This window comes from Rhinoraja longicauda, chromosome 31 (assembly GCF_053455715.1).
Source record: "Rhinoraja longicauda isolate Sanriku21f chromosome 31, sRhiLon1.1, whole genome shotgun sequence".
Classification (NCBI taxonomy): Eukaryota; Metazoa; Chordata; class Chondrichthyes; order Rajiformes; family Arhynchobatidae; genus Rhinoraja; species Rhinoraja longicauda.
The window spans coordinates 2,388,568-2,401,145 of NC_135983.1; the positions used below are offsets into that span (position 1 = coordinate 2,388,568).

Here is a 12,578-nt window from a genome sequence, read left to right on the forward strand (position 1 = left end):
TGCTGAACTGAGTGCAGTGCCCTTTTGTGAATTAAACAAAATCATGATTACCTGATATAATATGCAATGTTGCCATATCAACATTGGGCAGCACAGTGGCGCAGTGGTAGAGCTGCTGCCTTACGGCGCCAGAGACCCGAGTTTGATCCTGACCTTGGGTGTTGTCTGTAAGGAGACATTCTCTCTTTGACAATGTGGGTTTTCTCCCACATTCCAAAGACGTGCAGCTTTGTGAGTTAATTAGCTTCTGTAAATTGCCCCTCGTGTATAGGATAGTACTAGTGTAGAGGGTGATCGCTGGTCGGCGTGGACTTGGTGGGCCAAAGGGCCTGTTTCAACCCTTTATCTCTAGACTAAACTAAATCAAGATCAGCTTTTCTAGTGTTACTTTAACTGCAATTATCTTGTGGAAAATCAGGTACAAATCAGACAATGCAGCAATGTCAAAAAATGGAACCTCACCTTGAATTGGTTGATTGGTTTTCCACTCCTGTTATAAATGTACCAATACATCCTGCATTGAGTTTCCATGCAGGCATGCCTCAGGCTCGGTAAGGATCATACGTCAATATATTTTTTTCCTGTTGGTTGGAAAATATGCTGTGCTGCCCATGTGAAAATATATGCAAAAGCACCAGTCACTCAGCATCTCCCAGAGCATTGTAATGAATGGTGTTGATGAGGGTCAATTAACATGACCATTTTTTCATTGTCTTAAAATCAGATGTCCCATGGCTAGTTTTGATGGGCTGGAACAATCGGTGCCTACTACATTATTGAATAGAGTATTAATGCATACGTGTTAATTTCCAAAGCAACTCTCTTAAGTGGCCTCCCATGGTGAAACTAGCAGCCTTGGTTCTTAAGAGAATGATTACTGTGGACTGTCAAACTCAGACAAACACACACAAAACATATTATAATAAATTATACAAACTTCTAAAAGAAAGAAGGCTGGAAAAAAAAGTAATTAGTGCAAAAACATAATTGGGAAACAAACAATCCATGGTAGTGCAAGGGGTGGGTCGTGGTGTGGAAATTAGGTCTGTGCAGATGGGTTTAGGAACTTGATGGTTGTAGGAAAGTGTCTGTTCCTGAACCTGGTGGTGTGGGACTTCAGGCTTGTGTACCTCCTGCCCGACTCTAGCAGTGGCAAAAGGACGTGGCTCATTGGGGATCATTGATGACAGATGCCGCCTTGTTGAGGCAGCGCCTGGTGTAGACGCTGTCACTGGTGGGGGGGGGGGGGCTGTGGCCGTGATGGACCGGGCCGAGTCCACCACTCTTTGCAGCCTCTTGCCTTCCTATGTGTTGGGATTACCGTGCCAGGCCGTGACGCACCCTGTCAGGGCACTTTCTGTTGTGTATCTGTAAAAGTTTGTTGGAGTATTCGGAGACATGCCAAATCTCTTTAAACTTGTCAGAAAGTCGAGTCGCTGATGTGCTTTCTTCATGAATGGATTTATGTGCTGGGACCAGGACAGGTTGGCCCAGATGTTAATTACCAGGCATTTGAAGCTACTAACTCTCTCCACCACCTGACCCACCAAGAAAAACTGGCACATTACCTCCCGGCTTCTTATGCAGATATGGAAACAGTTTTTATTCAAGGCTGGTTCTTGAATTTAATAATATTTATGGGAGCTTGTTTCCATAAATTCCTGGTGCCCAGGAATCTGGGAGGGCCTGTAGTCACAATTAAAACTCTCTTTTTTATACTTCATTGGAAGTGGCATTTCAACGACCTTTCCTATCCGTCCTCACCAACCATTCCCCAGGAGTGATCATCAGGACAAGGAACAGAGTTCTGCATGGCCTCACGTTCTTTTCCTAGCCAGGGTTCACCAACGTCACCTGTTGGTTAATTCAACACCTGAACAGCCTGTTAATATTCATTGCAAAGGGTCTGGACCTGATCATAATTTGTGCTCTTCAGTGGAACAGCCAAGGAGAAACGATTCAGGAAAAATCACTGCATAGTTACTGTACAACAAAATGTTCTTGCTGTAATTAATGACGAATGAGAAGGTTTTATGGGCATCTGCACTACATTCTGTATACAGAAATTGGTTGGGTGATTTATGACGTACAATCACTATATTTTCAGTTTTGTTTATGAGGGGGATTTTATATCTGATGCACCCTCTGTTTGATATTTCTTGCAGATCACGTCTGATGCCGAGGTTGAAAGAATCGCGGTCTCACGAGTCTTTGCTCAGTCCGAGTAGTGCGGTGGAGGCACTGGATCTCAGTATGGAGGAAGAAGTGACAATTAAATCTGTGCACAGCAGCATCCTGGGGCAGGATTACTGTTTTGAGGTAAGATGCAGTGTTACATGCAGCACTTGAACTTCTTGAGAGTTTGTTGATTTTAGTCCTTACATACTAATAGAAGATAGCTTATTGATCTGAACAAAGAGCAAAATCATAAAAAGTTAGCTTTGAAAATATGAAGGAACAGATGGTGTAAGTATTAAGAGGGGATTCTTAGTTTTGAGTTTGGCTGCAAAGTCAGGCTGTTTTGCGGGTTGAGCTGATGAAGACCTGTATCCTGCTGTTGGAGCTGGAGACTGAAACTGAAGAGGATGAAATGTCTGCTCTCAGCAAAGTGACGGAACAACTTGCACAGAAGCCAAAGATTGTCTGTCATTAGAAAAGTTGGAAAATAGAGTTGGATAAGGCTACAGACGTATTTGAGGAGGAAGAAAATCATAACACTTATTACGTGTACAAATAGAACTAGGACTGTGTAACAAAACAGGATCATTTCATTCCAAAGCGGAAGAAAGATTCTAAGGGGAGTAGGAGGCAACCGTGGCTGACAAGGGAAGTTAGAGATGGAATAAAACTAAAAGAAAAGATGTATAACATAGCAAAGAGTAGCGGGAAGCCAGAGGATTGGGAAACTTTCATAGGACAACAGAAGGTAACAAAACGGGCAATAAGGGCTGAAAAGATGAAGTACGAGGGGAAGCTGGCCAAGAATATAAAGAAGGACAGTAAAAGCTTCCTTCGATATGTTAAGAGAAAAAGATTAGCAAAGTCAAATGAGGGTCCCTTGAAGGCAGACATGGGTGAAATTATTATGGGTAACAAGGAAATGGCAGAAGAGTTGAACAGATACTTCGGATCTGTCTTCAGTAAGGAAGACACAAACAATCTCCCAGATGTACTGAAGGACAGAGAAATCTAGGGGGGTAGAGGAACTGAAATAAATTTTCATTAGGCGAGAAATAGTATTGGGTAGACTAATGGGACTGAAGGATGATAAATCCTCTGGGCCTGTTGGTCTGCATCCCAGGGTACTCAGGGAGGTGGCTAGAAATTGTGGACGCATTGGTGATCATTTTCCAATGTTGAATAGATTCAGGATCAGTTCCTGTGGATTGGAGGATAGCTAATCTTATCCCACTTTTCAAGCAAGGAGCGAGAGAGAAAACGGGGAATTACAGACCAGTTAGCCAGACTTCGGTGGTGGGAAAGATGCTGAAGTTAATTATTAAAGAGGTAATAACGGTGCATTTGGATAGCAGTAAAAGGATAAGTCCAAGTCAGCATGGATTTATGAAAGGGAAATCATGCTTGGCTAATCTTCTGGAATTTTTTTGAGGATGTGACAAGTAAAATGGATGAAGGGGAGCCAGTGGATCTAGACTTTCAGAAAGCCTTTGATAAGGTCCCGCATGGGAGATTGGTGACTAAAATTAGAGCACATGGTTTTGGGGGTAGGGTGTTGACATGGATAGAGAATTGGTTGGCAGACAGGAAGCAAAGAGTAGGAGTAAACGGGTCCTTTTCAGAATGGTAGGCAGTGGCGAGTGGAGTGCCGCAAGGCTCGGTGTTGGGGCAACTATTTACCATATATATTAATGATTTGGAAGAGGGAATTAGAAGCAACACTAGCAAGTTTGCGGATGACATAAAGCTGGGTGGCAGTATGAACTGCGAAGAGGATGTTAGGAGGTTGCAGGGTGACCTGGACAGGTTGAGTGAGTGGGCAGATGCGTGGCAGATGCAGTATAATATAGATAAATGTGAGGTTAACCACTTTGGCGGCAGAAACAAGGAGGCAGATTATTATCTCAGTGGAGTTAGGTTAGGTAAGGGGGAGGTGCAGCGAGACCTGGGTGTCCTTGTACACCAGTCACTGAAAGTTGGCGTGCAGGTACAGCAGGCAGTGAAGAAAGCTAATGGGATGTTGGCCTTCATAACAAGAGGATTTCAGTATAGGAGTAAAGAGGTTCTTCTGCAGTTGCATAGGGCCCTGGTAAGACCACATCTGGAGTATTGTGTACAGTTTTGGTCTCCTAATTTGAGGAAGGACATCCTTGTAATTGAGGCAGTGCAGCGTAGGTTCACGAGATTGATCCCTGGGATGGTGGGACTGTCATGAGGAACGATTGAAAAGACTAGGCTTGTATTCACTGGAGTTTAGAAGGTTGAGAGGGGATCTTATAAAAACATATAAAATTTTAAAAGGTCTGGACAAGCTAGATGCAGGAAAAATGTTCCCAATGTTGGGGGAGTCCAGAACCAGGGGCCACAGTCTTAGAATAAAGGGGAGGCCATTTAAAACTGAGGTGAGAAAAAACGTTGTGAATTTGTGGAATTCTCTGCCACAGAGGGCAGTGGAACCAAATCACTGGGTGGATTTAAGAGAGAGTTAGATAGAGCTCTAGGGGCTAGTGGAATCAAGGGATATGGGGAGAAGGCAGGCACGGGTTATTGATTGGGGAAGATCAGCCATGATCACAATGAATGGCAGTGCTGGCTCGAAGGGCCGAATGGCCTCCTCCTGCACCTATTTTTTTTTTAAACAAAAAACAACAAATTCTAGGGTGACGAGTGAGGTTTGATCTTTAAGAAAATTGTTATAGGTGATGCCTTGTCAGTGACGAGATGGAGCAGCTTGTTAAAAGATGTATAACTGCGGAGATGTAAAGGATTTCATTTCGTTGCTGTTTCTGTGAACGAAGGCCTTCCTGCAGAATTTGTAATAGTTTCATTGGGAAATGGCTGCACAACATCCGGTGTGATTTCCCACTACACATTTTGAACATGAAATTTAAAATCCCGTCATTAGCAAAATTGACTTTGACATTCAAAAATAAATTTTCATGGGAGAAAGAGTTCTAATGACTGCTCAGCCCTTAATCTCTGCTTCCAAGTTTTTATTGCTATGCAATAATGGTTAATAGAAATTAACCATTTGGTCTCATAAAGAGTTAAAGTGTTTCCAGCTGACTCTTCCAAATCTATATGCTAAAACTCTTGTTTGTTGTTTGTTTGCCAAAACGATACACGATAGCGCGACAATTTTAGGCCCATCTTATTTACCGTCATCCCTTTGGTGCTAATGGAAGAAGTTTCATTGAAATCGGTGTTATATTTTTAAAGTTATTCACATTTTAAGGCTTAAATCTATCTCCTACGGGATACGGGGGAGAGAGTGAAGGGGGGGATGGGGGGGAGGAGGAGGGAGGGGGGTTGAGGGGGATAGGGTGGGAGGGGGGTGAAGGAGGGGGGGATAAGGGGGGATGTTGTGGGAGGAGGGGGGTTGAGCGGGATGGAGTGGAGGGAGTGGGGGAGGAGAGAGTGCTGCACCAATGCAGGAGAGGTTTGGGCCCAACGGGTCCATTTGGTCTAGTAATAAATAAAAATGATTCAAATATTAGAGATAGAAATAAAGCTTTTGGAAATTATTGGACAGAAATGTAATGAATCTGTGCACTCTTCCTCTGGGTGCTCTTCAGTGAGCTCCCCCATTGATGTATCAGCAGACACAAAGCAAATTAACACAACACGTTGAGTGCACTTTCACTGATATCACCACAGTCATTTCTCGGCCTGTATCTTTTACTGGTGCCAATCTGAAACTATAAATTCCTGCAGTTGCTGTTTAAAATGAACTGATCTTATCTGTCTGTACATGATCCATATCCCTCCATTCCATGCACTTCCATGTGCCCATCCAAAAGTCTCAAACGCCACAATTGTATCTGCCTCAACCAACACCCCTGGCAGTGTGATCCAGACTGGGTCCAGTTGCTGTGAGGAAGAAGTGTAAGTACATCCCTAGAAATACAAGGTATACTTTCTGGTGTCTGGTCCAAGTCCCTTAGCTCTTCCAATTGCTTGAGTTCAGATGTTATCACTGCTTTTTATTTCACTAGCAGAATGTGAATGTCGCCAGAACGCCAGCTTTAATTCCCAAATTCTCATTGCCCTTTTGAGTGGGCATGATCACAATGAATGGCGGTGCTGGCTCGAAGGGCCGTATGGCCTCCTCCTGCACCTATTTTCTATGTTTCTATGAGTGGCAGTGGTAATTAAGAGACTCCAACTGAATGCGGATGTTCTTTGGCACAGTTAAGGCTCGGGAAGGGGAGAACAATCATGACCTTTCATTGGTCTGCATAGTTTCAGTTCACTTTTCTCAATGGTATTTATTTATTGTGTTTTAACTCTGCAAGCAAAGTAAATTGATGCTAAATGAAATTGCAGGAAAAGGTATTGGGAGATCATGTCCATTTTCTCAGTGATGTAGTATTCCTGAGGAAGAATCTGTTCTGCAATAGAGTACATTGCAGACACTTGATTCGTGTCTTGAATTTGAGTCTCAAATAAGCCTTGGTCACTGAAATTAAGGTAGTTTTACTGATTTCAAGGGATTTAATTCCATAATCAATTCGAGGATTACCTAAATGAGGAATTACTTTCACATCCAATGCTGATAATTAGGTTGAACGTTCTAGATAGTAATTTCTATAGAAAATACTTAAAACTGATGAATATGCTCATAAAAGAAAAACTACCTCATAAAAATACTTCTTTTGTTGCTCGTTATCTTTCTCACATATGCAAGGATGTAAATCTAATTTGAAATGTATAATCCTTTCTTCCTTTTTTCTTCAGTGACAGGCATTTCATCTTCCAAAGGGAAGATAGCCTAACCTCTTTACCTTTCCACAGCTGGCAACAAAACCAGTCCTCAGTAGAGCAGATTTAAATGCTTTCCTTGCACAATTAACTAATTTGACAATGTACGTTGCCTGAAGCAATAGTGGGTTGAGGTCTAGGCCTGCTAAAACAGTGCCGTGTGTGGCATGTACTAAACAAATAACATTTTATCACCACATTTCCAATCAACATATAGAAATGCAAAAGGATAAGAATCATCTTTATTCTAATAGTCAGATAATGGGAAGAACTTTAGAAAATCTTTGGTAATAAAATCAAGCAGTCTAATTGAAACAGAGGATAAATTATTTGTATAGGAAGGAACTGCAGATGCTGGTTTACACTGAATATAGACAAAAAAAGCTGGAGTAACCGGGTCAGACAGCATTTCTGGAGCAAATGAATAGGTGGCGTTTCAGGTCGAGACCCTTCTTCAGACTGATATTACAAATAATCAGTTTGGCTGATGTATATTTCCAGTATAATCCTGCATAATATTTTACCTTAAAAATTGACATCTGAACACAACAAAACTCTAAACACAGTTTGTTAATTTATGTAAATATTCTATGCACAGTCTCATCTCTTTGCGGTAACTTGGCTCAGACCAGTGCCAGCTGCTGGCTATAACATTTCAAAGCTTCAAAGCATCCTTTTTCCTACATATGGTAGACCTAACATCAATGGAAGGGATGTTTTAATAGCCTTTTGCTTAAAATATACACAGATAATTTGTACCAGATTTGCAGCGTTTCTGTACACCATCTCTAGATTATATGAAATTCATTAATGTTCAACTTTTATCTAATTTATTTTATGCTCCAGCCCATTCCTACTGACACAATGAATTACTTAGATTTATTTTTCTGCGTTTCACAGAAGTAACCTCTTACAAATATTTATTCTGCCTTTGAATTCCTTCATATTGACCTAAATGAGGACATGAGTAAAGTGGGAACATCATGTGGGTTGTCCCACCCGAGCCTTTGACCAACAATGGATTGAGTTCTGATGGTCACAAAATGTGCCTGCATTGCTTCCTGAACTATAATGTTGAAGTTGGAAGTGCTGAGGATCGATTGGCCCAATGCCAGTCATGCAGGAACATTATTTGTTTCATACTGCTGCAAATTCTTATGAGTTTCTTAGTATTAAAAGAGGATGAGTACCACAGAAATAATGAATTACATTAATACTTGCTCATATTCAAATCTCCTATATCAAGCCTCTGTTCCAGCTCTCTCATTAATGCAAAAAAACATGTAAAACAGCCTGGGGCCGACCTTAATTTCTTGCTTACACTCTTTCCTTCATTGCTGATTATGCTCCTCAGACCATTTTCATGCATAGCCAATTATGGTAATACATTATAACATTGTGTGCACATTAATAAGCATCCCAGATTGTACATTATTTTCTCTGTTGAATGGAGTGAGTTAATTGCATTCACAGATAGCATTTACAGTTAGCTGCATGTAATCTTATTGATGAGGTGACTAGGTTTAAAATAATATAACAAAGGGCTCAGGGAAGTGAAGCCATCAGTGTCCTCCAGTCATCCTTTGGAAGAGTTGTCCATTCCATCAGTTTGGAGAATGTCATGAATTGACATTGTCTAGAAGCTTTTAATGCCAAGGACATACAGCAATATACAAAAGATCTATTGTTTATTATTTCAACATGTTATATAGCACTAATAATTCAATTTACAATACTGCATGGATTCAAGATGCATCGTCCGTGATGCCTTTGCTTGGCACTGTCGAAGTGACCTTGCACTCCAGTTCCATATCTATTTAACAATTTTAATACACAGAAGGACTGATGAAAATCTAAACATGAATGTTGTTCATTTTAATTTAAAATGAAGGGAGACCCATTAATTAACTGCATATGTGTAAGAAGGAACTGCAGATGCTGGTTTAAACCGAAGATAGACACGAAAAGCTGGAGTAACTCAGCAGGACAGGCAGCATCTCTGGAGAGAAGGAATGGGTGACATTTTGGGTCGAGACCCTTCTTCAAACTTCAACTACATGTATTTAATTACAGGAATCCATATAATGATGGAATCTTTTCCTCTGGAAACGATCCCTCACATTAAAATCACATTCACTCTGTTGCTGTCATTTTGACATGACATAATCAGCTTTAGGTGCCCTAAGCAACTGTTGCTAACTCCCACAAATCTGCTGCCTTCTCTGGGTACTCTCACGCCAAGGTGTTGCTTCTTGTGGTACGGCTCTACCTTGAATCATTTGTCTCCAAGTGGACATTAATCATCTCTAATTATTTGTGTTTGCTTTCTGGCATCATGTATATGATTTTATCCTTGCCCCATTGCGCATTCTGTAGTCTCTTTTTTGCTCTGGTTTATTTTCACCCACATGTTTAGACCGTAATGTTGTATCCTTATTGTTTTGATGTGGTTATGCTTTATTCTTAATTGTTAACTATATGTTTGTGTTGTCATTTGTGAGCGGAGCACCAAGGCACATTCCTTGTACATGCACATACTTGGCTAATAAACTCATTCATTCATTCATTCATTCACAGCAGGGATTCCTAAGGAGGTGTGATGGCTAATCACTTCCCCTGTTTTGATGGTTCTGCTGTCCATCTGTAGCATTCCACATGAAATCCATAAAGTCAGCTACAGAAATAAATCAGAAACTCTCCAAAGTGACAAGGCAGAGGTGTGGGGAGCTAGGTCATCTGTGATCATCACTTCAAATGAAGCTTTTGTCCTGACAGGAACACGGAGATTTGATTTGTGCAGATAGGATTTTTACAGATAGGATTACAGCTAAAATACTAGAATGAAATTAATTTATCTTTACTGCAGGTGACAACTTCAACTGGCAGCAAATGTTTTTCATGCCGTTCAGTCGCAGAAAGAGATAAGTGGATGGAAAATTTAAGGCGTGCAGTGCAGCCGAATAAGGTAAAAGATTGTTACCTTATAATAATGTTCAAAGATGTTGCTGCCTTCTACATCTGTTTTTCATATCAATTAATGATTTTTGAGCTCTGCATAGAACAGCGTATCGGGCTGTCAGTGTTTTGTTTAAGCTGCATTTCCATGGAAGCAATCGTAAATATATAGTTGGCAATTTGCACAGTGATCTTCTCACTGTTTATCTGTGTTATGTCCTGCTTGATGCCCATATTCATCCTTTGTCCCGTCAAGCACTCAGAATTATTATTTTACACACATAATTTGTCAAATATAGCCATTTGTCTCCAGAGGCAATGAATGCAAGGCTGGTGGAGAACATAAATAGCCAGTCGTCATTGATTTCAGAGTGGGACGCCCAATTTTGTATCATACGCAAGTCTGCAGAGTTACACAGATGCCTGTGCTCCTCAAAATGTGCTTTAATAAAACAACCTGCATGCTTCCTATTGACATGCACCTGCCATTTTGAGTTGTGACTGCCAGTAGCTGTATCATTATTTCAGGAGTTGATGATTCCACCCCAGGTTCAGCATGTAGAATGTAGCTTTGTGCAATGGTGGAATATAATACCAGGGGGAAGTGAAGACACAGGGGCAGAATCAGGCCATTCAACCCATCGAGTCTCCACATTAAAAACACCCAATGACTCGGCATGCACAGCCATGTGGTAATGAATTCCACAGATTCAACAACCCTCTGGCTAAAGAAATTCTTTCTCATCTCCATTCTAAAGGTACATAATTTTATTCTATGTTTGTGCCCACTGATCCTAGACTCTCCCACTGCTGGAAACACCTTCTTCACATCCACTCTATCTGGGCCTTTCATTATTTGGTAGGTTTCAGTGAGATTTCCTCTCATTATTCTAAACTCCAGTGAGTACAGGATCAGAGCCTTCAAACGCTCCAACCACTGAAATCAGACTAACCAGCCTATAATTTCCTTCCTTTTGCGTCGCTTGTTTTTTAAACAGTGGAGTTACAATGGCGACCCTCCTCATGGCCAGAGGGTCTTCAGAAGTCTGATTATGACCTGACTGAATTATATTAGCAAAAGAAATCCGCAATCACCGAAAATATACAGCAAAAGCAGACATAATTTATGTTTCCTTTTGCCAACTTATGTGTTTGCTTGAATGCAAATTACTTTTGCAACAAAAACAAATTAACAACATTGAGCTGAGATAAAACGTAAACACAAACAGTCCATTAATAGAAAATTGAGTCTACCTCAGGTAATCTAACTGAACAGAATAGAAATCAGTGCTTCATTATTATATGTTTTTGGATTTGAAATTGTGCATTGATTTCCAATTGCATAATGTACAACATTCTTTGCACACAGAGTGTTATGACCATACTTTCCCTGTTAGGTTTGCTGCTTCATTTCATAACACTTCAATTGTATTTAGTTTGGTATCCGATGCAGTAATAATGTCCATTTAGGTCACACATTTTACTCTGCGAACAGAGCTTTAACAGTTGTTTAACATTTGGATAACTTTTGGTTAAACATTTGGAAATGAGTAGTATAAGATTCTTTCAAATAAAGCAATTATATTACACAGTGGCAGTAATTTAGGGTTGCACAGTAGCACAGCTGGTGGAGCTGCTGCCTCACAGCGCCAGAGACCTGGGTTCAATCCTGACCTCGGGTGCCAATGGTGTGAAGTTTACACATTCTCCCCTTGACCACGTGGGTTTCCTCTGGGTGCTCTGGTTTTCTCCCACCTCCCAAAGACGTGTTGGTTTGTAGGTTAATTAGACTTTGTAAATTGCCTCCAGTGTAGGATAATAAAGTGGGATAACAGGTGATTGATGGCCAGTGTGGACTTGGTGGGCCAATAGTTTTGTTGCATTCCCCGAAACAACCTTCATTTTGTTGCCAGGTGTATCAGAAAATGATTTAAGTTGGATGTCACCATTTTTTTGTCATTCCTAAGGCATTGGCTTATCATTTATTTGAAATCCCCTTGAGCTTCACCAGCATAGGCTGTGTGAAGCAGATTTTAAATAAATGTTGGCATACTGCCAAATGAATTTCATAATTTGAATAATTTCCCGAGGTGGTATTGTGTAGAGCAAACCTGAACTGCAGCAGAATGTGAAGACATTTAGTTAGGGTTGAACATAATCAGGTGCTCAGCATGTTAAAGTGTACAAAGTAATTGCACCACTCTCCCCCCCCCCCCCCCCCCACATTCCAATGTGAGCAAGATCACTTTCCTTGCAACCAGGGAACAGCAGTGATAACACTGGCTGGGGGCATGTACGAACCTCTCACGCAGCCTGCAATTCCTGCTCTCCATCGGTGAGGAGATAAGTTTGCATGGTTTAGGATCTTTTTGAAAATAGTTTTTGTAATGACCCCAATTTAAATGTTTGGCTTCCCTAATGAGTCTTGCGTGTAAGTTATGCACATCAAAGCACTTGGCTCTGATCCCAATGTAAAATGTTATCCAAGTTGCAATTCTTCGACATATTTACATTTCTGACTGATGACATTCTTCGTTTCGTTTCTGGAAGGCCAATTGCTGATTGAATTTGTGCAGATGAGAACTTATGTTAAATGCCACACTGTGTTTTGTACACCTCTTTTCATTCAGCACTATATGCCTTAACCAGTGTTCCAAAAAAATTGCCTTTGATCCCAATTTAGC

General features: G+C 40.9%; 1 protein-coding gene across 7 annotated transcripts in view; it reads left to right on the top strand.

Annotated features, from left to right (window-relative positions):
* Window positions 1–12,578, top strand: part of LOC144608514 (disabled homolog 2-interacting protein-like) — a 588,412-nt gene that overhangs the window by 463,629 nt on the left and 112,205 nt on the right. For all 7 annotated transcript variants that reach the window (XM_078426375.1, XM_078426376.1, XM_078426377.1 and 4 more), the window contains 2 exons: window positions 2,166–2,319; window positions 9,806–9,904. In XM_078426375.1, coding sequence (XP_078282501.1) covers window positions 2,166–2,319; window positions 9,806–9,904 — 253 coding nt within the window. The remainder of the gene's footprint in view (window positions 1–2,165; window positions 2,320–9,805; window positions 9,905–12,578) is intronic.